Source organism: Sinohyriopsis cumingii, chromosome 16 (assembly GCF_028554795.1).
Source record: "Sinohyriopsis cumingii isolate HCF-2022 chromosome 16, ASM2855479v2, whole genome shotgun sequence".
Lineage (NCBI taxonomy): Eukaryota > Metazoa > Mollusca > Bivalvia > Unionida > Unionidae > Sinohyriopsis > Sinohyriopsis cumingii.
Window position 1 is genome coordinate 3,132,800 of NC_142976.1, and position 26,434 is coordinate 3,159,233.

Genomic DNA, 26,434 nt, shown 5'->3' on the forward strand with positions numbered 1-26,434 from the left:
GAATTAAAGAACATTTTTGCTTATAAAACATGCATTTTTTAAAATTTAAATGAAAGATGTTTCTTTTTCGGGACTGCCAGAACATCTAAGTCAGAAAAGAATGTGATGCACTAAACCACAAAATGTATCATATGAAACAAGTTTGATTACTGTGTAAAGTGGCATATAAATAATTTCAATGTACAGAATACTTGGCTGACCTGCATTACGTTGGTATGGGGGAACAACATAATGAACATAAATTACTTGTTTCCTTTCAAACATTTAATTTTAAATAGATCAGAATACCTGTTGTAAATCAAGGTAAGTCTATATATATGCGTGTTATACAAAATAAACATTTCCTATCACAGTATGAAGAAAAAAAAAGATTAAATGGAAAGTATTAGAAACTTATCTTGAAAAAAAAAGGTGTAAACCCTGAATTAATCTGTCTCAATAAAACAACCTCAACTCCTTAAGACAATTTGGTAAAATCCGTGATTTAAAAAAACCATTTACAAAAAGGGTTACTTGTAGAGTGATAAACCAGTCTTGTATAGATACTCACAGGAACTTGTATTGTTTTGTAATATTCAACCCAAGGAATATCAATCCCCCATTTCGGGGTGTGTGTGTGTGTGGTGTGGTGTTGGGCTGAGTGGTCTAAAGCGCTCACTGTTACAGATCACAGCCATATCATCTCTGTCTGCTTCGGTTCGAGTCTCGGATTCAGCTAATGTGGTTATGTGAGAAAGTGCGTTGGTGGTTCTTTCCAGGTTCTTCCTCCACCATTAATACTGGCCGCCATGTATAGCCTATCTTGTGCTGAAAAATGGGGTTAAACCCTACAACAACAAATCCCCCATTTCTCCCGCGACCTAAACAATATTTGAAACCAATGCTTCAAGCTACATGTCACAGTGTAAAGGTTTAGCACCAAAGTTCAGCTCAGAGATTCAACATTCTGGACTACAAATATAATTTAAAACGAATGTCAGTCCTTTTTTCTTATTCGGGTTTACTCTGAATATTCCCAACACATTTTTCCCATTCGGATATCTAGGTTGGAATGTGAGGTCAGATAAATTGCTATACTATACTATAAAAAAAAATTGGAATCTGCCGCCACAGTGCGATAACGGCATATGGGAATAGCTTAACAATGGGCCTAGCAAACTTAATCGATGTTACATTGAATCATACCTGCATGAAATCAATAGAAAACATTATTTATTTCTCAGAAATGAAAAGTATTCGTTATGTCTTTAATTCGATGACAGACTAGACAAAACTACAGCATAGATGAAACTTTACCCAGTATTCGCCATTAACATTATTAGTCAACTGACTTCGACATCGGAGATCCAATAGTCATGTGATATTAACAGCAAACACCTTTTTAATGTTGTTGTACGAAAATTCAAATATATTAAATGAAAGTTGGATACCTTTTGTAAAAACCAGAAAGAACAAATAATTCTCAACATATTTATTTTGAGAACAATGTCCAGAGACTTGTTTCCATAGCCGCAATCTGGAGAGTCATATTCATCAAGCATATGTCAAACCTGTTAGTCACATGATACAACAAACCCAGTGTAGTTGTTTTCAGAATAAATATATAAAGAATTTTTTTGTTTGTTTTGTGTTCTTTATTATTAGAAATAGTATATGACTTTCATTTAATTTTTTTCTACAGCATCTGAAACGGGTTATTATTGATATCATGCGACTACAGGATCTATGATGTCACGAACATGCGGGTTGCAAAATTTGTGTACTTGTGCGATTAGGCCTAGCAGTGCAAATCGTGATTACCAGGTCAAATTTCATCAACGCCATAGTTTCATCTCATCTTTCAGAATATTAAAGACAACGAAGTAAAATTTCTCAGAAAATATAAAATTTTCATTTCGATTTCAAGCAGATATGACAAGATGTAACAACATTTAAGTTTGCTAGGACATCTGGTAAGCGACACTGCTTTGCTGACACCATGTTGGCTTCTCGTGATGATAGACTGGCTTTCAATTTTACATTTAAGAAAGGATGCTGATATCGAGCTGTCTGCAACATCCAGTATACTAGCCGAATCTAATACACTGAAATGTTTGGATTGGCTCGACAAATGTGTTTATGGCAAGCACCTAAATGATCCATTCTGCAATCTCCGAATATTTTGGTCAAAACTTGGTAAATTTAACTCACAAACAGTTCAGTTATGACTCAATTACATAATTGTTTCTGGCGTCAAGTGTTGGCGGAAAATTCCTGGTTTTTCCCCGACTTTCATTAACATTTGCAAAATTCAATAACTTTTCACAGTTGGGAATTTTTTAAAAATCATTTCTCATGACTTTTTACCGTGTATCGGTAGCTTGGCCTGTTTTTAGTTTTTATGGACTGGGCTTAACAAGTATGGTCTTGTCATCTGATGAATTTTTATTTAATGGAATGAACTTAATAAATATGCACTTGTTATTGGATGAATTTAAGGGTTACCTTCTCAAAGTTTCCTGATTTAATAGCAGCTCGGAATATATCCATAAATTCCCCTGGAAATTTGTCCTTTGAAAATTCACCAACTGTTTTTCCCTGAAAGAACAATGTCAAGAATTTAATGCAGGTAAGTTAAAAGTGCAAGAAATGTATTATTCATCAGGTCTTCTTTACACATGAATGTAGCAACTTATTTTTAAACATCCTAATATAATTTGTAGCTACTTCTTATTAGGACAATTTGTAGCTAGTATCATTCTTCTCTTAAGTACAGTGGGACCCCGCTATAACACGGTAGTTGGGAGCCATAGAATCCGACCGTGTTATGAACCAAACCGTGTTATATGCAACCAACTCATTTAGCTGAAGAAAATGTACCCCCCGCCAAAAAAAAAAAATGGGGGGGGGGGTAATACATGCGGGCGGTAAAATAAGTGCTTCGTCGACACAGTTGCTATCTTAAATTAATGCATATTAAACGAGAAATACACCTGTAGTGAAATGAGAGAAGACATCATACTTTATTTAGAGAACCATGAACTGGTACATATACGTGAAGACTGTTTATATATAACTGTCTAATGTATAGCATGATCAGAATATCAATGCAGTGTACTCACCTGCGAACCTCATCATATACATTGAATCCACAATACAAGTGATTCCATCGAAAATAAGCATAAACAGCTTTAAAATATTCATTAATTTTGTAACAGGTCATATTGGTCTGAATTCAGTGGAAAAACATAGCACAATCACGTAACGAATGACGAAGCACATTTACTTTGAAGTACGTTTGAAGTCGGTAAAAGTTAGTTTGCTTTTTAAGCTGCTGTTGGCATAAACTTTTTCCCTACAAAAAGGAAACTTTCACAGCACAGATAAAGTGTTCCAGTCACGTTGGAAAATGCAAAAATCCATCAGATTCCATCACTTTTATTTAAGTTTGGTACTGACTTCCTTTGAAGAAAACTTCTTTGCTGTTATTGAAAGATTGTAGTCGGCTTTCTTTGATGAAGGCTGCATGCACTTTTGAAGTCACCACTAAAGAACATCTTTGGAGAACCAAACGAATGCCCATTTCTTATTGTGGTGGCAACATCAAATAATTGTATTGTATGATTGAGACGGGGATTTTTTCCATTTGCCGAGTACGTTTTCATAACAGTCGGTGCTTCAAAGGTAATCTGTTTCCCTTGAAATTTTAGCAAACTGTTTTATCTGGATACATTTTTAAAAGGAATTGGCCGTCGTTTAGACTATTCTAGTTACTGTCCCTCCATGCCTACTGAATAAACCAATAAGAATTTTTTAATTTTTCTTTTACATTTGTGGTAGCAGCGTGATGCTGCCTTCTATGCATGCATCTGAAAATTAAGAAAGGGTCAATGGAAGATAGAGACGCAGGTGTTCTGACGACATGGATTATTACAGAAAACGTGAGTGTTCTGAAGGATTTTATTCTGAGTGAAAAGAAGAGGAATTTTACTTACCATCCACACACAAATGCGCCTTTGTAAATATATTAATTACTAGCGAGCGGCTGAAAATCCGACGAAAGACAGTTTACGAGAGAATGCCTCGTCCAGTTTATCTCTGTTACCAGAAATGTCAACAACAAAAAAGCGGATATTTCACAACATACAGAACTCGTGCTAGATGTCAGGATAAGCAGATTATGATATAACAATGCACTGTTTAGATGGTTTGTCAGTATAGACAAAGAATTTGTTTATGTAACAATAGATAAATTTCAGTGCATTTTATATCCAGTTTGCGGCTTCCTTTCATGGGGCCTCTGAATTTCTGCACTCCAAACCAATGGTTGTATATAAAAGTTTAAACAGCCAACAATGTTGCCAACAAATACAAAAAGCCACATGGTATGTTTTGCAGCCAATAAGAAAAACAATCCAAGTTTGCGACATTGGCGAAGACCTACGCGACCCCAGAACAAACTTTCTATGCATTTATTTCTTCTTCCTACTTTTAAGAAGAAAGAAAAAGTACTTTTTCGTGTACGAGAAAAATACATATAAAATTTCAGGAGCCAAGCCACGATCGTCTTGCATTTTTTATTCATACGCGGTCTCTATCCCAAAATAATAAGCAACTTTTTCCGTTTTTTCCCGTACTTTTTAAGATTTTTTTTTTGCACAAGAAAAATACATGGATATAAAATTTCGGGAGCCATGCTACGACCACGTTATATCCGAATTCACATTATAACGGAGCGCTTTTTAGCGGGGTCCCACTGTAAATTAGAATGTTTAATAGAGTATGTATCAAAATGCACACAAAATCTTCAACACATTCACAGAATAACCCACTGAAAAACTGAAATAAAATATTCTGAATGTAACGATGGACAAGAGTAAAACAATAACATAATATGCCAAATATACAGATGACCAAAACCAATTTTTGAAGTTATACCCCTGAACCCTCCGCAACAGGGCACTATTTAGAATAATTTATTAATGCATCTGTGGTACTACAGCTGTGGACTAAAGAGAGATCTTTATCTGTGTGCTTCCCAGACTGGTTACTCTGGAACTATTTGTAACAATTCTAAAGCCTACAACTTCTTTCGAAAGACATACTTTTTTGCTTTTTTTGATGGCCTCTATTAACTTCTGGAAATTTGCCTTGTCTTTGTCTCCCTGAAAACAGATAAAAAAATGAATCTAAGTATAAACATAACATACCTATCAATTATGCTCCAATGACATATCAGCATATTAACATCTTTTATATAAGAAAGTTTACTGCAAAATTTGTAAGCAAACTAAAAACTGCCCAGTCACTACTGAAAAAATCCGGAAATTTAAAAAAAAAATTTTTTTTTGCACAAGATGAACTCGTAATAGAAGCTGAAGTGTCCAAGTTTGGTTAGCAAGGACTCACTAAACAATCAATGTAGAGATGACGGAATAACAAATGTCATTGGGTTCAGTCACATTTGCCAGCATATAGCTAGGATCACCAAATGAACACTATTTGGTCAATAGCTTAAAGTCTATGTAAAATTCTTTTTTTCTTCATCTCAATTTTCATACTTGTACTTTACCACAGGAACCTTCTGTTGACTTTTGCTCCCCTCCTATTTTGTTGAAGGAAATGATTTTTCTAAATCCACAACCAAATGTATTATTCACATCTGAAGGTCAATAGCATGTGTGAGTGTGTGTGTGATTTGGATTTTTAACGTGGCTTTAACAATTTTTCAGACATATCGCTACGATGTCTGCAGTGTTGCAGTTTATAGTGATATCTAGCACTGGGGCATCATGCCACAGACATGAGTTGTCCAGGCAAGTGTCTATAGTGCCCTTTGACCCACTGCTAATATGCAATTATCCAGGCAAGCATCTTTACTATGGAATGACCCAATAATAAGATGCAGTTGTCCAGGAAAGTGTCTTTAGTGTACTTTGTATTGAATGACATAATGGACATATGCAATTGTCCAGGCAATTGGCTTTAGCATGGAATGACCCACTGATGATATGCAGTCATCCAGGCAAGTGTATTTAGTGTACTTCATTTAAAACAACACATTGATAATTTGCAACTGTCCAGGCAAGTGTCTTTATTGCACTTTATTTAGAATGACACACTTGTAATATGCAATTGTCCAGGCAAGCATCTTTACTATAGAATGACCCAATATTGAGATGAAGTTGTCCAGGAGTGTCTTTACTATAAAATGACCTGATGAGATATGCAGTTGTCCAGGCAAATGTCTTTACAATGGAATGACCAACTGATCTAGGAAAGAGTCTTGAGTACACTTTATAGCGAATGACACACTGCTAATATAAACAGGGATATATGTTTGTTTTACATTATTGGTTATATCATGCTGTGGAAATGGAGCCAAGTGCCTTTCCCAAGGCCAAAATGAGACAGTGTGACCACTGGATTATCAATCAAATGTTATTCCAACTAAACAACCATGGCTCCCTGAGAATAGCATAAAGTAGTGATATGGTGATATGTTAGGTTCACACTAATCTTAATTCCAAATTAAGTAACAGTTGTGACAAGTGATCAACTTTGAGAATGCAGAATTGCTATAAGGAATATATATTTGTAATATCAATTAGATTGGTAAATTTGGCATGTGATGTTAGGTGATTTGGATTTTTAACGTAGCTTTAACAATTTTTCAGTCATATCGCTAAGATGTCTGCAATGTGTCAGTTTATAGTGAAGGTCAGCACTGGGGCATCATGCCAAAGGCATGAACAATGATGTCCCACCCAGTCACATTATCCTAACACCAAGCCAACCAGTCCTAACACTAACCTCTTAATGCTGAGCGCCAAGCAAGGCAGCTGTTAGTACCATTTTTGTAAGTCTCTGGTATGACTCGACCGGGGATCGAACCCACGACCTCCCGCATCCGAGTCGCATGTTCTAACCACTAGGCCACCAGAGCATTCGCAAATTTGGCATAAGATTTTAGGAGTAAATACAAGCAGACTGACTTGTGACTTCACAAATTCTTTACACCACTGACATATAGCTCTTGTTTATCCATCAGACTGAGACTGAATTTTGTGAGTCCAAACACTAAGCCAGGCATCTTGTACTTTCTTACACCTGACTAGTGTTCCATCCAAACTATGAGTTCTATCAATTTTAATGCTCTTATAAATCTCATTTCAATTTTCGTCAATTTGCTGTTTAACCCAAAATACTTATCCAAATTTGTAAACGGCATGTGTCTTGATTTTGAATCACATGCACTACTTAATCACCTATACTCAAACGAACACAATAATGAAAGCTAAAATAGTTCATCCGATATACTCTTATAATGACCACACGTACATCTCTGGGTCTTTTGGTCATGGTAAATGTCAGCACATTTTCCCACCACTCAATGTTTGAACTTGCTGCCCAGCTATTGCATCATGTTCTTTTAATGAAAGCATGCACATGTGTATATGTGTGTGTGTGTGTGTGGGGGGGGGGTCTTTCAGCCACTGAATTCTATCACTGTAAATATCAGTACAGCTAAAATGATCAATCGATCAACATTTTTCCATTCAGCAGGTGGTTGAAGCAGGACTGGCAAGCCTTTGAATATGCCACCCAGCTATTGCTTGCATATGAATGAATCCTGCATAAGTGATTTTCTTCAACCTGGAGGGAAAAAATGCATCCAAATAGACATGATTAAGCATTTCCGAGACGTCTGCTTATGCAGCATAAAACAAAACATCCCCTCTGAAAACAGAACATTTTAAAATTATTTAATTTTGCAAAATATCTGTGTGCGACTCTTTTAACACTGAAACATCAATGACAAGTTACATCATAATTTTTTAAAATGACGATTGGTATTTACGATAGACTTGTCTAATAATGTGTTAACATGCATCCTTTAATATTCCGAAAATCATACTGGACTACAAACCTTGTCACGTGTCAGGAGTCTGATTGGTGGAAATCCATGATCATTTTCTTTAGAAGACTCGACTTGTTTTAAAAAATCTATCTTCTTCTTGCTGGCAAGAATATTGACAGACTTGTCACAGAAAACCATAACAGTGTCAGTCAGTTCATATCCAAACAACCAGGTCTGAAAATACGACAATAAATCATTTAATACTACGAAGTCTAGCATGTGCAAAAATGAGACACCCGCCCTAAAGCTTCAATAACAAGGGCAATTCTATTGCAAAATAAAGTTGAATGCACACTGAAACTATATTCTAAGTGTGAAGTGGGTGGAATCAAATGGAACTGAAATAAAAAGGGCAGCAGAATCAACTGCTACAGTTAGTCTAGGGTCTTAACAGTTGGACGTGCATGTCAAAGTAATCATTATATTAACAGGTTCCTAGTTCCATGTAATGGGAAATCACAATGATTTCTAATATATGCTCACCCCACCCCCCTTCCTGGCTGTGATCAAGGGTTCTGTTCTATATATTAGTATGTACAAAGTTTAGTAAGGGGGGGGCGGGGGAAAAAAAAAAACTAATTTTAATTATGTAATATTTACCTGCTACTATTGCATCGGTTTTCTTTGTGAAGACTCTTAGTACCCAATCCAAGCTAATTACTCCCTCCTCCAATTAATACTGCTGGGCCAGAATCGAAACGAATATGATCCCAGTCAGATCCACTAATCAGTGAACATATGAAATACCATCCACTTTCAATGTGGATTTGGGGTACAGAACATCAGACTTGGCTTGGAAGAGGAAATTTTTTGCAATAGTAGTAGTTAAGTTTTACATCATTAAAATTATGTTTACATACCCCCCCCCCCAACATTTTAATAACAGTAACACAATACCTGATACCTTTAAAACACTGCTGAATTTTCCACTTGGGAGGGATGTTGATGGCATCAACAAAGCTGTTAAAGAAAAGTAATGTACTTTACCTTTTTAACAGAAGTGTTCAATAATGTAAGGTGGTAGACTGATACCGTAGACCAGATGTTCTTTCTCACTATAGGGCTCAGTGGAAGAAGAAAAAAATCCCTTTGCTCTGATGTGCCAAAGATAAAAGGTAAAAGGAGAAGGAAGTAAGAAATCATCAGACAGAACCTCTCACATCATCCAAAAGGATGAAATTCAAATAGGCCTTAGACGTAGCAATAGCTTTGACTTCATGAGCTTTAATACAAAAATGTGTCACTCCCTGTGAGGGAGCAAAAGTCTTGAACCTGGAAATGGTAGCTGCCAAAATATTGGAGAAACCCTCATGAGGTAGGAAGACACTTGTCCTCCCCTCCCCTCTCCCTTTTAAAGAAGCAAAATAAAATCTTAAGGGAGCCAATTGTATGGCAGAAAATCGGGAAGACAAAGAAGAGAAACCAAATCATAATTCCTATTGAACCATAGAGAACCCTTTTGCCCTGAGAAAACATGAAGATCAGTCCTTCTCCGCACCGACACTAAGGAAAGCAGGAAAACAGTCTTGACACATTAACAAATGGCGACGAGTTAAAGTGGCAGGAGGTAGTAGTCTACTGCTGAGCTCTGTAGCATCAAGGTCATGCATGATACACTAAAGTGGGTGGTATTATAGAAAGGTAGACAGATGTAGCTCTACAATGATACTAAATAATCTGTAAGTTCTAGTTGCACTACAAAATACAGAGGGAAAAACCTCATTTTTTGGACCAGATTCTTTTCCACCCAAAATTTGTGTATGGTCCAAATCCGTTTTTGTGTCCGGATTTTAGACGTTTTGGTCTCAGATCTAAGGCAGACCAGTATGAACTGCAAACAGACAGATGAACTTTTGCAAACAATAGGATAAGATGGGCATTTGGAATAAACAGTGGTCTCGATACGAAAATAATGGGTCCGTTAAGCACACAAAAAAGAACTCCAACTTTTACCCCTCTGCTCATGCACGAGCCAAATAGCCTTTTAAAAACAATGTTTCTAACACATCTAGGCATTAGGTTATAGGAATATCACCTGGAAGTCGATGTCTTAGGATGTATTCAGAAATAGCTTTCAAAATGTGTTTCCTACTGGAATTTCAGGCAAAAATGACAAAAGCCTTCAGGGGTCAATGTGTTACGGCAGGGTTTTACAAATCCACTTGCCTGACTTCTGGGACAATCCCAAGTTGGCATGGGTAAGTTCAAGTTTCCTAAGTACTTATCCATGAGCAAATCTACTCCACTGCAAAAGACAACTGAGAAAAAGATAGAAATCTGTCGTATTCAATTTGTAACAGCTTATGTTCTGCATGTTTTAGAACCACATTCTTCAACTACATAACAGTGCTCAAAGAAAACTGTCATTGCAAAACTCATTAAAAAGAAGTCCTTCTTTAATAACCAGTTGCTATCAGAAATGTACGTTTAAGAGACTTTGTGTAGTTTTCATTAAAATTTTGGGCCCCATTTGTAAAGTAGTCTCCCTCATATATGGCCACCTTTTCTGCACCAGGAAAGTTCCCATATAAGACAGGTGGCCTTTCCAGGACTATATTTGTGACTAGTATGTGTATATAGTAAGAAAGCTACAAATAATTACTGAAAGTTCTGCAGACCTTAATTCAAGTTAACATTATTATTCTAAAGCATCAAATATGAACTGGGTATTCTTGATGTGTGCATGGCAAATCCATTCAAAAACATCATTTAAATCTTGCTTGGCATTTTAAATAATTATCTTTCCATTTATGCCACTTTCCCACTGCCACAGAATATTCTCCTTATCTGTTACAATATTGTATATTTGTGTCTTCCCAACATATAAGTTTTTGGCAAGAATGCTTGAACTCTCCCCATTGTCATCAACTGAAAAACTTTTACTTTTTCTTCATAAAGTATTAATTATTCATTTATGTGATGACATGTTAAAGTTTTGAAACGATTTATTCTTATGTTGCTAACTGTTGTTGTTGTGGGGTTTAACGCCATTTTTCAGCACACAACAGGCTATACATGGCATCCAGTATTAATGGTAGAGAAAGAACCTGGGAAAACCCTGGAGAGAACCACCGACCCAAAAGAAGCTACTGGCAAGCTTTCTCACATACCCACACTGGCTGAATCCAAGACTCGAACTAGCGCAGAGGTGAGATGGCAGTGATCCTAACAGAGAGCGCTTTAGACCACTCGGGGACCCGTCGTTAACTGTTCAGTACTGCAACTTAATTATGCAGACAAAATTCCATGTTTATAAAGGAACTGATACTTGATACATGTAGTCACATGATTTTTTGGTCCTTGTCTGGTAAAATGTTTTGTGCAAGGTTAATTTCTGTGTGTTAATCCACAAAAACTATCATCTTGATAATTAAGTCTGGTATTAATCATCAAAAAAAAATCAACCGCAGTGTTAAGCCTATAACTCTATCACAACACTGTTGACCCCATTACCTGTAAATGTTGGTTGTTGTGGGGTATAATGCCACTTTTCATCACACCAAAGGCTATACATGGCGGACAGTATTAATGGTGGAGAAAGAACCACCAACCCACGAGAAGCTAGTGGCAATCTTTCTCACATACCCACACTGGTAGAATCCGAGACTCAAACAAAACAGAGGTGAGATGGCAGTGATCTATAGTGGACAGCGCTTTAGACCACTCCGTGCCCCATAAATGTCTGGATTAATTATACAATATTAACCTTAGCAGTAGATGTACCTTAGCCAACACTTCTTTCAGTAACAAAAACCTGACCTCAGGGAAACAGACATTGGTCAAGATAATCGGATTACTTACCCTACCGTATGAGTTAAATATTCATTCTGGAAACATTAAAATTAAACGAGGCTGCCCGTGTGGTAATTTTTAAAAATTTTACACTAATATGCTGGCTGCTGTTCGTGTTCAATGGGTACTATTTAACACAAACTCATCGGTGCCAAGGGATTCTAACTGTAAAAAGTGGGTGGCTGCTGGACAGGAGGGCTGTTTATGACAGGACCACTGTATTGTCAACATCATTTCAGCTTTCAGTACATTTTTTCTTCAATAATGCATACATGCCAACCCCTGGCAAGTTAAAAGTGTGATCCAAGTGGACAAAAAGAGTAATCCACATATAACAAAATAAAATTCAATGAGCATATGTACAAAATGATTTATTTACCCCTTCTAGTCTTTTAACATCATTTACTGCTTCAAATTTTCATATATAGCAGCTTGAGCTTTAAAAAGCAACAGTCTCTCATACTGCATTTATAAACACTTTGTACCAGCTGAGATTATGAATGTTTTGCACACCAGCAGAGAACCAAGTGATGGGTTACACAGTCTGGATCTGAATTCAGTTTTATTTTTGTTAACAATACTAAAAAATCTCTCACAGTCAGCATTAGAATATTAAAGAACCAATATTCTTTTTATAACCTGACAAAGAAGAGGAAATATATATGTTCAGTTATTGGATCTTTAATCTGGAAAATAAGCTGCCATTGCACATCAACTCTGTCCACATGAAGTACATTGTCAGGTAGAATGCCATCTTGATACTTCAGGAGTTCTCCTTCTAATTTATCAGCAGCCTTTCCTGCAGCAAGGTGCATCATATGACAGGGACAACCTAATATGTACAATGATGGAGACATTTATCAAAATACAGAATGCAAATCCTTTATGAATTTTAGTCATCAGTGGTGCATTATCAGCTGAAAACCCCATTAAGTTCTGCCAAATGATGTTTATTCAAAGCATTATCAAGCAAATAAAAAATGTTTTCTCCAGTGGAATCCACTGTTAATTCTGGTAATGAAAGAAGAGCACTCTGACTTTGCCCTTTTCGTTGTCAAAGTCTCTTACACAGACAGGGTACAACTTTTTGTAATCATAATCACTGCTCCTGTCTACTGCAATATTAGATGGCCCATTTTTCATGGCTTCTGCAATTTTATGCAAATTATCTTCTGCTAAACACCTAACAATATTAGATGATTTTGTTCTTGCAGATGCATATTTTCTGCAATTTCGGAATCAGGAAACGTCCATTTGAACAAAGGACCAATGTAGTCTTCTACCACTAGGGGTAGTCTGTGTTCTATTAAGAACTCAGTAAATAATGACAGCATTTATTAGTTCTGGTTTAAAAAAGAAGCTAACTTAATATTGGGGTTAGTAAAACGAGCTAATGCAAGGTTTCTTTGTTTTACCATCATGACCTATATTAAAATCCTTTCCACACAGTCTGCAGTGGACGTGAAGCTGCCCTAGAATGGAATGCAGTATTGTGTAATTCATGTATTCATCTTTGAATCAGTTTTTCATCAGACGCATCTACTAGAATAAATCTGACTTGACTTTTAGCGCCAAAATACCTACTGACTGGTTCTGTATCAGATATGAATTAGAACAAAGAATCTGCAAGCAAAGTATACAAATTTGAAAACCGGTCTGTTCTCTCCTAACTAAGCCATAAAACTGCTATAAATAGAAACAGAAGTCAAAAGTTTGAAAGTAAAACGAACATGTTTCTTGGAAATAGGGCAGCTGCTATAAATAGAACATAATACTGTTAGGAAAGTGCATGCAAGGATACACACAAGCGTACTCTTATGTCGCAGTTGCATGTATGATAATGCCAGGAATAATACATATTCCACTAGAAGAAGTACAAAAGCTTGCTCATGGAGGGGATCAGGATAAATGTACACCAAGTGAGCCATTGAAATTTAATGTTGTATTGTTTCAATTTTACAATCTGGCCATATAATAATAATAATAATAATAATGATAATGAGGACTTTGTATATCGTATAATCTTTAGAAGCTCCAAGCGCTTCAACATTAGACAACACCTATAAGATAAAAAACATAACGATATGATTACAAACACAAACACCATGAAATTAGAAAACAGAAAAAAAAACATGCTGAGGATATTTAAAGTAGGAAACATTATTAGGTCTTTAAGTTTGTTCTTGCAGTCAAAATGAATTTTGAGAGCACGCTTGAATGTGATATTCAAGCGTATCATTTCTGCAGCCACTGAAAAGGATTCTTTCCACAATAAATTTTTGAAAGTTTGTGATACCAAAGATTTCTTAAGTATTTTGTACTTTTCACTTCTTGAATGCAATTTCTGCACTTCACATATTTTCCCCATGATCTACATTCTTACAACATGTACAGTATACCTTGTACTTATTGCCCATTACTTTTTCAGACCCAACTGTAATAGGTGAACACACTTTCCAGGCATGAATAAATCAGAATAATTCTCACTTATACATGCTGGCTATTTGTGTTATTAATTGGGGATTCGGTTTTCCTTTCCCGTCAAGTCAGAATTATTCCTGCCCCCCTACAACCAATTTGAATGCTTATATTGTTAATTGGGACAATGCAGTCTTTTGCATCACGGCAAAAATATTCTCTCAACCAAACAGAATATCACTGCTGCTTTAAAACAAATAACAGCAACTGGATATCAGATGCATTTAAATCTGCAGATGTAACCATGTACTGTTATTATTTTATAGTATTTCAGACAAAAAATGCAGATTTGTAAAAAAAAAAAAAAATTGACTACAAATATAATTCTTTTTGTTGAAGGAAGGTATGATGCGAAATTCAAGGGCTTTTAAAAAAGCATTGGTCAAAATGCATGGAATTTTTTAGTCAGGTTGAATTAAAGGATTTTAAAGGCTTCCAGACTATGGTGTAAATGAACAATGTCAGAAAAGATTTCTTTATGCTCTCTGGAATTACCTGCATTGCAGTTGACTTGGAATAGACAACTTCTTCATCCACACCAACTGCAGCAACTATGGCATCAACCTTTGTCAGAGGATCATTTTCTGCAGCTTTCTGAAAATACAAGACCAGATGGAATTTTGTTTTTATCTCTCCAAATCTCAAACTTATCCTACTTTTTGCAAAGGTTCGTCTGTCCAAATGCAGTACACATCAGCCTGTCCTAGATTTTTTGACAAAAGTATATGACAACCAGCAAAGTTTTGGTGTAAAAACATTCAGGTCTCAAAATTTACATTTTCCCCTTGGTATTTTGTAATGCAAGTAGAAAGTCCAGATTATCTGGTATCACTGTAGTCTAATTTTCTGTAATACTACTCACTTTGGTATATCTTAAAAGACCATGATGCTACAGAGCTTGGAGCTAGGGTACAACCTCCCCATAACTAAATGTGGCACAAGGACTTAACAAGTTACAAAGTTTTTGGACACTTCTAACAAATTGTCAAAGAATGGCTATTATTTTAATTGCGTGCATCAAAATTCATCGATTAACTCATTAAGCCCTGAAGATTTTCTGTCATTTTTGTAGGCAAGTTCATTCACGAATGTACAAGAGAGTAAAAGTTGCAGTTCTTTTGTTCCCTTGCAAACAGGACACCTTCACAGCACAATAAATGTGCTCCAATCAATATGGAAAATGGAACAATTGATCAGATTCCATTGCTTTTAAGTTTAGCGGTGACATCATTTTTGATAAAAGGTCCTTTCTATTTATTTACAATTGCAGTTGCCTCACTTTGGTGAAGGTGCAATGTGTTATTGAAGGCACCACTAAAGGCCATCTTTGGAGGACCAAACAAATGCCTGTATGTTACTGTGGCGGTAACATCAAATCGCAGAACATTGATAGAGAGTATGAATACAGGGTTCAAAAGATTTCAAAACTGAGGAGCCATTTGATCTTCAACAACAAGATCTTGAAAGTCAGATGAAAATATCAATAATCAAAACTGAAACCTCAAGTCATTTATTTTGTTCTAGAAGCTGGGATTGTTTGTATTTGCAAAGCAAACTGATGCTCAAGACTCCTTAAAATTTAGATTTATTCTCCTTCTCACAACTGTATGTGAAACATTTCCAAGAAAGCTGATGGGATTCTTGAACATAAAATGACATGTCAGTCATTATATTTTTATACACATTTCTGTACTGTTAAAAAAATGGCACCAAATATTAAGCGAAACAGGCTCTATCGATGTGCCTTATGGATGTTATATGATTGAGAGAAAAAAATGTTAGGGATTTTGTTAAATTTAGAAACATGTTGCATCATGAAAAGGATAAATCAAATCAAAAGCACTTTGCAAATTTTGAAAGAAGGATTTGACCCTGATGCAATACAGCAATCATCATTTGTAGTCTTCACGACCATTCAGTGAAAGATATGTAGACAAGTTAAAATTAGTGTTATGTATTAATAATTGACAAGTTTGCCACGTGTCTACAATCTCTTACAAATCCACATGGATTTAGTTGATTTGTGAAAAGAATTTTAACTGCAGATCCAGGTAAGTAGCAAAAATAAATGTAGTGTGACCCCGCTATAACATGGTAGTTGGGAGCCATAGAACCTGACCTTGTTATAAGCAATCAGGTCAGTTTATGGGGGGGGGGGGGGGGGGGGAGGAGAGAGAAAAAACATAATAGTTTATTCGATTTAGAGAACGACGAATTAGTACATATACGTGAATACTGTTAATATATAGCATGGGTAGAGTATCAATACCGTGTACCCACCTGCAAATCTCATCATATAAATTGTATCCACAACACAAATGATTTCACCGAAAAATTGCACATACAGATTTAAAATATTCAATAATTTTGTCACAGGTCATACTGGTCTGAATTCTGTGGAAAAACACAGCACAATCATGCAACAAATCACAAAGCACATTTACTTTTAAGTATGTCCCAAGCTGGTAAAAGTTAGTTTGTTTTAAGCTGCTGTTGGTAATGTTCATAAGCATAAACTTTTTCCAGTCATGTTGGAAAATGCAAAAATCCACCAGATTCCATTACTTTTATTTAAGTTTGGTAGTGACTTCCTTTGAAGAAAAGTTCTTCGTATTTATTTAAGATTTTAGTTGGCTTTCTTTAATGAAGGGTACATGCGTTATTGAAGTCACCGTTAAAGGACAGCTTTGAGAACCAAACAAATGCCCATTTCTTATTGTGGTAGCAACATCAAAATAATTGTATTACAATTTTTTTTCTCCATTTGCTGAGTTAGTTTTCATAACTATCGGTGTTTCCTTTGAAATTTCAGCAAACTATTTTATCTGGGTAAATTTTAAAAAAGGAATTGGCTGTTGTTTGGTTTGTTCTAGTCACTGTTCCTCTCTGCCTACTGAATAAACCTATGTTTTTTTCTCTTCACATTTGTGGTATCAGCGTGTTGCTGCCTTCCACGCATGCGTCAGAAATGTAACAAAGGATCAATGGACGATAGAGACGCAGATGTTCTGATGACAAGGATTAGTACAGAAAGTGTAGGTGTACTAAATTTAATTCTCAGTGAAGAGAAGAGGAATTTTACTTACCATCCACATACAAATGTCAGTCTATGTAAATATATTAATTACTAGAGAGCAGCTTAAAATGAAAACCAACTTTTACCAACTTGAGACGTATTGAAAAGTAAATGTGCTTCATTCATTGAGTGCTTGTGCTATGTTTATCCACTAATTTCAGACTTAAATGACCTGTGATAAAATTATTGAATATTTTAAATATGTGTGTATGTGTGTGCAATTTTTCAATGGAATCTTGCTCACAGAAACTTAATCCACAAATCAACCCATTTAAGTCCATTTTGTGTAATATCTGGTGCCATTTTCTTTAAAAATACAGACTGGTCCGCCAACTATATCCATTGCCAATATAATGAATCTGCTAAAGACACCTGCCTGTTTTCTTTGAAATCAGTCATGTAGTTGCAATAAATAAGAAACTGCGAAAGTACACATAGGTCTGTGAATTAGATCTTATGCCAACAATTCTCAATATTTTATGACGAGTGGAACAAAAGAGATGATATAAGTTACAAACACAACTTTTATTGCATAATAAAAACACATGAAAGCTTAAGATTTCATTTGGTAAAGAAGAAAAAAAGCATGATGATTATGCCAAAAGCATAATGGTTGGCATGTATGCACCAAGCTGATTAATTTTTTTACCAATCAGACACAGGTTTGAAATTCAGCCAGTGTATTTGTCAATGGAAACGACAAATTGAAGATATAATCAAGCAAATCTCATGACAGTTTTGAATCTCATTATCTCAAGCCTGTGCAGCACTGTACAACACTCCGTCATTAACTCGTGCCCTGATAACTAATAACACTTATAACGCATAGTCAGACACGGTTCCCATTTTTTTAAACTATACAGTACCCCAAAAATTACCCCATATTTGTTGAAAATGAAGAAAAAAATGTGATAAAAACTGCTAACTGAAACCTTGACAAATTGTTTATTTTATTGTTGAAAACGGTTGATATGACATGAAGATATGAATCAAAAGTATAAGCAGTGTATCCCCCAGGGGTGTAAAATTGAGGGTTAAAAAAAAAACAGTACCAAAACTAATAAATAATTAATAAATAATAATAAAAAAAGGAAGGGGGGAATAGACTGACAAATTTTCATCTCACCCGTACTTTTTCAGCTTGAAATAGGATATTACAACTTGCACAACATACTCTCTCTCTCTCTAAAAATGCAAATAAACCAACATGCACATATAACAAACAAATTCATTGTCCATTCAAAGAATAGTTTTATTAGTTCATTTTTCTTTTAGTTTTAAAGTTGTACTTTTAAGTTTCCTTATATTTTTGTAGCAATATTACAGACCAACACATTACATATAAACCAATACAAAAAGCCATTTTTTGTAACCAAATGGCAGTAAATTACTGCCTGTCATAAAATGTGTACTATCATCGGTTTCATTGTACTTTGTCCTAGAACACCTTTGTCCAAAAATCAAAAAGGCTAATGATTAATCTTCTTTCTAATAAGTTACACTTGAACTTTAAGATCTTTCTTTTAGTAAACCATGTTACAAACCAACAAAATTTGCAATGACCCCTGACTTGGTAATTCAAATATTGCATGTCTTTTGTGAAAGAATGTCTTTGGTGATAATGTGTCCTCCACATATCTTGTGGTGAACAAGGGCAGAAGTTTTTAAAAAATTCTTAAACCCTGTCACGAAATGATTATTTACTTTTGCAGACTTCGCAATCGCAAGTCAATTGTGTGCCATATTCCAGTCAAGGGAATTATTTTCTCCGTTTTCATTAACTCATTCAGCCCCAGCACTGTGTTTAGTATCTCTGCTGATACGCCTCAGAAGCACAAAGCTGTGTCTAGCTGCTTATGCCCCATAGTTTTTACCTGTTTGAAAACATCGTGCACATGCATTCACTCTTACCTTAATTTCTCTACTTACAGTGTTTCCCTTTACACACATTTGTGTGTCAGGGACGCACGCTGGAGAAAATTGATGCATACATTTTGTTGCTGTGCGTTTTTTTGACGCAAGGGATTCGCATAATGCGATCAGGATTTATTTAATATCCAATGCGTTGGACGAAGGGTGGCATCCTGTATGCTTCGAGCATAGGCATTAACTGGTTCCCCTCTTTGTTACTCCCTGTGTTGGGCTCCTCTATTCGTATAGCGCAGTGGAACGCAGAGAACATATGAAATAAGGAACCAGACTAGCATAGGCAATGTTATGATGGAGTAGCTTCCCCATATCTCGCGAGCTCTCACACGATTTCCATTGAGCTCAGCAAGATGTCATCTTGATGTTTAGCCTCAACGCTTGTTGCACTAGAAAGTGATCTCCAGATTAAAACGTCATGCGCTAAAAATCATTAGCGAAGAAAGTGAAAGAAGCAGAACACAAAAGAGTAACTGTGGATCTAACTTTAATGAAAAATGGAGAAAATAATTCCCTTGACTGGAATACAGCACATCCATTAGGATTACCTGTGTGATTTCTGATAGCATGAGTGCGAAGACTGCTATTTGGAGAACACATTTTAATCAAAGACATTCTTTCACAACAAAAAAATCAGTAAACTTGCCAAGACAAATGCATTTATTTGGATTACACAGTCAGGGGGTCATTGCAGATTTTGTTGGTTTATAACTTTGCTGCAAAGACCTTAAAGTTAAAGTGTAACTTATTAGAAACAAGATGAATCATTAGCCTCCTTGATTTTTGGATAAATTTGTTCTAGGACAAAGTACAATGAAACCGATGATAATACACATTTTATGACAGGCAGTAAATTGACTGCCATTCAGTTAAAAAGATTTATTAGGCTTCTTGTATTGGTTTGTATGTAATATGTTGGTATATAATACTGCTTCATAAAGATTATAAGTAGACTGTTAAAAGTACAATTTTAAAAGAAAAATTAACTAATAGAATTATTCTTTGAATGGACAATGCATTTGTTTGTTAATTGTGCATGTTGGTTATTTGTATGTTTAGTGAGAGAGAGAGAGAATGTTGTGCAAGTTGCAATATCCTATTTCAAGCTGAAAAAGTACAAGTCGGATGAAAATTTGTCAGTATATTTTTGACCCCCACATTTTTAATTTGACCCCCAGTTCTGACACCAAGGTTTTTTTTTACCCTCAGTTTTACGCTCCTGGGGGAAACACTGCTTCTTATATCCAAACAAAATCCACGAACTTTTTTTTACCATTTATTTCAAATCAACACATTGATGTAATTTTTTCCCTATTTGTCGAAGTCTTTCACAACTTATTTATTCAGTATTTACAAACTTATGTGCAACGTTTATCCGCAAGAACTCCGTCATCATCATCATCTTCGGATGATTCAATCTCAGAAACTTCTATGTCCAAATCTAAATCTCACAAAATATCCAACTGCTGAACATATCTTTCCTCAGTTTGCTCAATATTTTCAAGATCAAACCCGAGAAACTCCACATTTTTGCTCTCATCAAAAATCACTCTTCCGTCCGCCATCATTTACGATTTTTCATGAACAGAACACGTGTAGTTAAACCGCTCTCAAACTTTAGCCCTTGGCTTCTGAACAATTCAGATATCCATAAATGAAAGTAAAATCATTTGTGATTGGTTTAATAGTTGTTTAGTTCTTGGAATGAACCATTTCTAATCAATCAGAGATGTATCTAACACACATTCATCACGCCTGGAGATGGGATCAGCCATTGAATGCAGTAAACAATTCACGACTACAGGCAGGATCGGCCAATAAATGCAGAAACCGGATCACGCCTACAGATAGGATCGGGGCCGAATGAGTTAAAGTCAGATCCAGTTATTCTGCTTCTTTCACTTTCTTCGCTAATGAATCTTAGTCCGTTTTAATCTGGTGATCACTAGTGCAACAAGCACTGAGATTAAACATCTGGATGACATTTTGATGAACTCAATGGAAATCGCACGAGATATGGAAAGCTACACCATCATAACACTGCCTATGCTAGTCTGGTTCCCTGTTTCTTATGCTTCCTGTGTTGCACTCCACTATACAAATAGCGGAGTGCAATGCAGAGAGTATACGAAGCAGGGAACCAGACTATGCCTATTCTCGAACTATACATGATGCCATCCCTCATCCAAAGCATTGGATATCAAATAAATCCTGATCAATGTGTGCAAATCGTTTGTGTCAAAAAATGTACGGCAACAAAACGTGTGCATCAATTTTCTTCAGCATGCGCCACTGATGCACAAATGTGCGTAAAGGGAAACGCTGAGTATGAGAATATCAATTTTTAATAAGACGTCGTGTATTCTGTTAAAATATCTTTCCAAACAACATTCTTGGTACACCTTAACTAACAATATACAACAAAATTTTGATCAATGAAAATGTCACTAACGCCTACCTGAGGCAGCAATTTCATAAATAAATAGCAATTAAATAATAACGTGAAATCTGTCAATCTACTGCAACAGCTATGTCCACAAATGTTTCTGGGAGAATGTAAGCACTGATGGTGTTTTGATACCTGATCTGCTCAATTACTGTATTGTCACAATGAATTAAAACCTAACCTTGCATTATCATGTTAGTTACATCTTTTGTATCTAATGGGGGGGGGGGGGGGGGGGGGGGCGCGGCGGGGTAGAATAAATAAAAGTTGAAAGTCATGCAAATCGAACCTGCGTAAGAGCTAGTAGCCCTTGTCGAGAGTCAGTCAACTATTTCAAGTGCTCAATTGAATGCTGTTACATTTTAGGTGAACATAATATAATTAAGCTACATTAAATTGTTGTTGTTGTTGTAGGGTTTAACGCCATTTTTCAGCACACGATTGGGTATAGATGGCGGCCAGTATTAATGGTGGAGGAAGAACCCGGAAAAACCCCGGAAAGAACCACCGACCCAAGGGAAGCTACTGGCAAGCTTTCTCACATACCCACATTGGCTGAATCTGAGACTCGAACCCACGCAGACAGGTGAGATGGCAGTGATCCATAACGGACAGCGCTTTAGACCACTCGGGGCCCCTTCTACTACGTTAAATTAAATCTTTCACAAATGTAATCAACTGCAGAAAGACAACCAAGTGAAATCAATACTTAATGAAATAAAATTCTGGTTCACATGTATGTTTTATTAATGAGCAGTCAGTTTCAGGTTTTGAAGTTAACTTGCAATTCCCACACTGGCACTCAGAGAGTTCCTCAAGGTTGAGATACTTGCAATGAAATCATGGCATCATTATTTTACTAATACAACAATAACAATACATTTACTTTCAACGTTGACATCTGTTTCACAAACTTAATGTTCCATTTTTTCTTTATAAATAAAAGGAATCTTGTTTGATTGTGAATTTGAATCAATAACTAGTCTGGTTCCCCAATTATTATGCTCCTTGCATTGCATTCCACTATAGTAGAGGGCAAAGCAAGGAACAAACGGATCAAGGGAACCAGACTATTCAACAACACAAAGCAGTGATGTAATACACAATGTTGAATCCATTATCCTGGAAAAGCTATCTTAAAAGTTGGTGCTAATTACAAGAAACAACTTAAGACATGCAACTTTCGTTTATCAATTTATCAAGTCTTGAGAGAAGTTGGGGAAGATCTGGATTCTAGTAAAAATTCTTTTCATTCTTGCTGACTGAAATACCAATGCTGCCATATCTGAACAAGAAAGTGTTTAGAAGATACCTTCTAAGTACAAAATCTAACCATTTGAGAAAATAAATGTTGCATGTGGTTTCTTTTTTTCCACATGGATTAAAATGCATAAATCTTATCAAACCAAGGCAAGAGATTGAAACTTAGGGGCAAGTAAAAAATGTGGGTAAAACAAGTGAATTTTCTGAAACCAAGTGGTTGAAAAATATTATCAGCCATGGTTATTTAAATGTTATTTTCAATTTCTTATCACTCTTACCATTATCAAATTTTTTAAGAAACTGAATTGGTCAAAATAAGATACTTTCAAAGAATGACGGAAAATATTACAGTTAAAGAAAAATTGCTTATTTATTAGATAGATTGCAAGATTTCGATTTAAATAAGCAAAAATGAAAAGGATACTGATTTCATTATGAAATTTGTTTCCTGTAGATGTGCACAAATTATAATAAAGAACCACATCTAAACTCTTATAGCAGACATTTCCAGATGCCATTTTCTGGGCATAATTAATGTATAAAAAACTTCTACTTTCCTTTGCATCAAAACTTGTGATTGGATAGAAAAAAGGAACTACTATTAGCAAAACTTGAAACATGACTCTAAATATATCTTTCATCCAGCCTTGATTTTGCTGCATTTTCTCATCTCATTTAAATATTCGAAAAATAACACAAAAAGGAAAACAATTTTTTTTAAAACGAGGGAAAAAAATGGTTTTGAAAAATGTCATCGATTAAAACATTGAAAAATTGCCAAAATCAAACGGAAAGTCATACTACCCAAAATAATCCCAGACATGAATCTATTTATACATACTTTGGCATACCTAGACTACTGTCGCATTGCAACAAATTCAAATATGTCAACAGGAAAATGTGTCCATTTGCTAGTGTCATATTTTCATTCCACCAGGATAGACAGCACAGTAAGTATATTAATTATACATACCTTAGTGGAAAAGTTTCAATATAGGCTGCCAAATGTGTGAAATATTATTGAAATTTTGACCATTCGTTCCGATGTCAACCGACATTGGAACACACTATACAAGCCTGTTATTTGGATAGTAAGACATAGCACTAAAACGAAAACGTGCTATGTCTTACAATGTAAGACTAATTTCCACATAAACCTACTTAAACATGCTTCAGCATACCTCGACTACCTTCGCATTGCAACTAATTCAAATATATGTCAGTGGAACATGAAAATGAGTCCATCTGCTAGTGTCATATTTTCATTCCACCAGGAGAAAGACAGCACAGTAAGTATAACAACTGCACATAAATTAGTGGAAAAGTGTCAATGTAGGAGGCATAGTCATATATTATTGAAACTTTGACTGCTCATTCCGATGTCAACCGACAGTGGAACAGGCTTATACAAGGCCATTATTTGGGTAGTAAGACAGCACTAAAACAAAAACACGTGCTATGCCTATGGCTTACACTGTAGGACCAAGTTGTTGGTTATTTAGTTAATTTTTTTTAACACATTACGGCAGAAGACGGACATATGAGATTTTTCTGATATTCTTGTATTATCTTTCTAATGTGGACTTGTAATACTCGACCTATAGTTGGCTCAATGTGCGCGCTACGACACATTGACAAAATATTAAGAAGTGTCTGAATTTCGAGTCACCTATTTTCGATTCTATCGTTTATTGGAGAATACTATAAAGACAAACTGTGCACAAGCGTTAGATGCAATCAGAAATCTGAAATTACTAGCTTTATCTTATTTCAAAATCACAATACACATCAAGATATAGTAACAAGTGTAAAAAGTAAATAAAGTATATGAAAAGAAAACAGCCCTTGGCATGATCAAGAAAAGGCGCAAAAACCTTTGTTCTGTCAATTAATCAGTCTGGAAAGTCAATTTCGTTTATAATCAATACTTACAGTCCATGCTAAATACAATCGTTTGAGTCTCCGGAAGAAAGCATCTTTATCAACATGTAAATTCGCCATTGTAAGCGATTTACATGCGCCTTCTCCAAAGCACCTATGGCGGATTTATCGCGGGAGTATGTCACGTGTATTTGTTACGCGACAACTTGAAAAAATGCCACAATTTGGAGTCTGTTAGTGATCGCGCTCTTTCTAAAGAAATTGCGAGATATCGCGTGGCCGCAAAATTAGACCCAGTCCCGAGAGTTACGAACATTTGCACTGACAAATATATTGTCAGGAAATAAAAACATGTTACACAGACTTACGATAAGTCTGTATTTAATATTCTTGAAAAATGAAGTTTAATTCTCAGCTCCAATTTAAAGGCAAAGCTTTGCAAATAAAAGTACAAGTTTAGTAACCTTTCTTTCCATATTCATTTACGATAGGTTGTGGTGTTTAATTTTAAGTAATTTCTTCTACTACTAATATTTTTATGAAAATTATATACAGTTATGTCGGGCATTTCTGCGCACCTAATGTTTCCGTCACCAATACTGAATCAAAAGGCATGCCTAATACGACCGATTGACGAAAATAAAATGCTGCATTGCTTACCATTTTAAAAGAGGCAATCGTCACCAGAATATTCTGTTAAAAATAATATTAATTTTGGACACACGGGATACCACGCTACGTGTTTTCATGGCTCGCGATATGTCGGCCTATTCTGCGCACAGCTTTGAAAAGATGTAATATGTATCAATCGTACTATAGAAATGAAATACATTACTTTGGACTGTTTATGTCAGCAGGTCAGTCGAGTAATTAGGTCAGATGTATAGCTAGTTTTACAAAATTTATACGTAATAATGCCGATAGATGGCAAGCGATATTAAGCCAACTAATCCAATCTTGTAATTTTTATAAGTTCAACATTTTATATTAAAAAAATAAGCTATTATGTGGAAGAGTGTTCGTGTATGATTTTGGATTTTTAACGTAGCTTTAACAATTGTCAGTCATATCGCTACGATGTCTGCAGTGTAGCAGTTGTTAGTGATGTCTAGCACTGGGGCATCATGTCGCAGACATGTAGCGTGATGTCCCACCTGGTCGCATTATCCTGACACCAGGACGACCAGTCCTAACACTAACCTCGTAATGCTGAACGCCAAGCGAGGAAGCTGTTAGTACCATTTTTGTCATGGGTTTTAGACCTTTTTATATAGTGTAAGGTTTGGGGTAAGAGTTAAAGAAAGATATTTAGGTGCCGCATTGTGCAGCCGGGCCTGATGGTCCTGGATTTTAGACCACCTTATATAGATTAAGTTTGATGTCATATCGAATATCTTAGTTATTTATGTGCCGCATTGTGTGGCTGGGTCTGATGGTCCTGGGCTTTTAGACTACCTTATATAAATTAAGTTTGATGTCATATCGGATATCTTAGTTATTTAGGTGCCGCATTGTGTGGCCGGGTCTGATGGTCCTGGGCTTTTAGACTACCTTATATAAATTAAGTTTGATGTCATATCGGATATCTTAGTTATTTAGGTGCCGCATTGTGTGGCCGGGTCTGATGGTCATGGGTTTTAGACCACCTCATAATAGCTAAGTTTTGGGCCAT

General features: G+C 35.8%; 1 protein-coding gene across 1 annotated transcript in view; it reads right to left on the reverse strand.

Annotated features, from left to right (window-relative positions):
* The window catches only part of LOC149779832 (FACT complex subunit SPT16-like), an 88,660-nt gene extending 63,727 nt beyond the window's left edge, over nucleotides 1-24,933 (reverse strand). Inside the window, exons 1-5 of the mRNA XM_089936502.1 lie at nucleotides 24,814-24,933; nucleotides 14,666-14,764; nucleotides 7,910-8,074; nucleotides 5,085-5,144; nucleotides 2,485-2,577 (exon numbers count right to left, since the gene is read on the reverse strand). Of these exons, the coding sequence (XP_089792628.1) occupies nucleotides 2,485-2,577; nucleotides 5,085-5,144; nucleotides 7,910-8,074; nucleotides 14,666-14,764; nucleotides 24,814-24,882 (486 nt within the window). The 5' untranslated portion in view covers nucleotides 24,883-24,933. The remainder of the gene's footprint in view (nucleotides 1-2,484; nucleotides 2,578-5,084; nucleotides 5,145-7,909; nucleotides 8,075-14,665; nucleotides 14,765-24,813) is intronic.
* Between the last annotated feature and the right edge of the window lie 1,501 nt (nucleotides 24,934-26,434).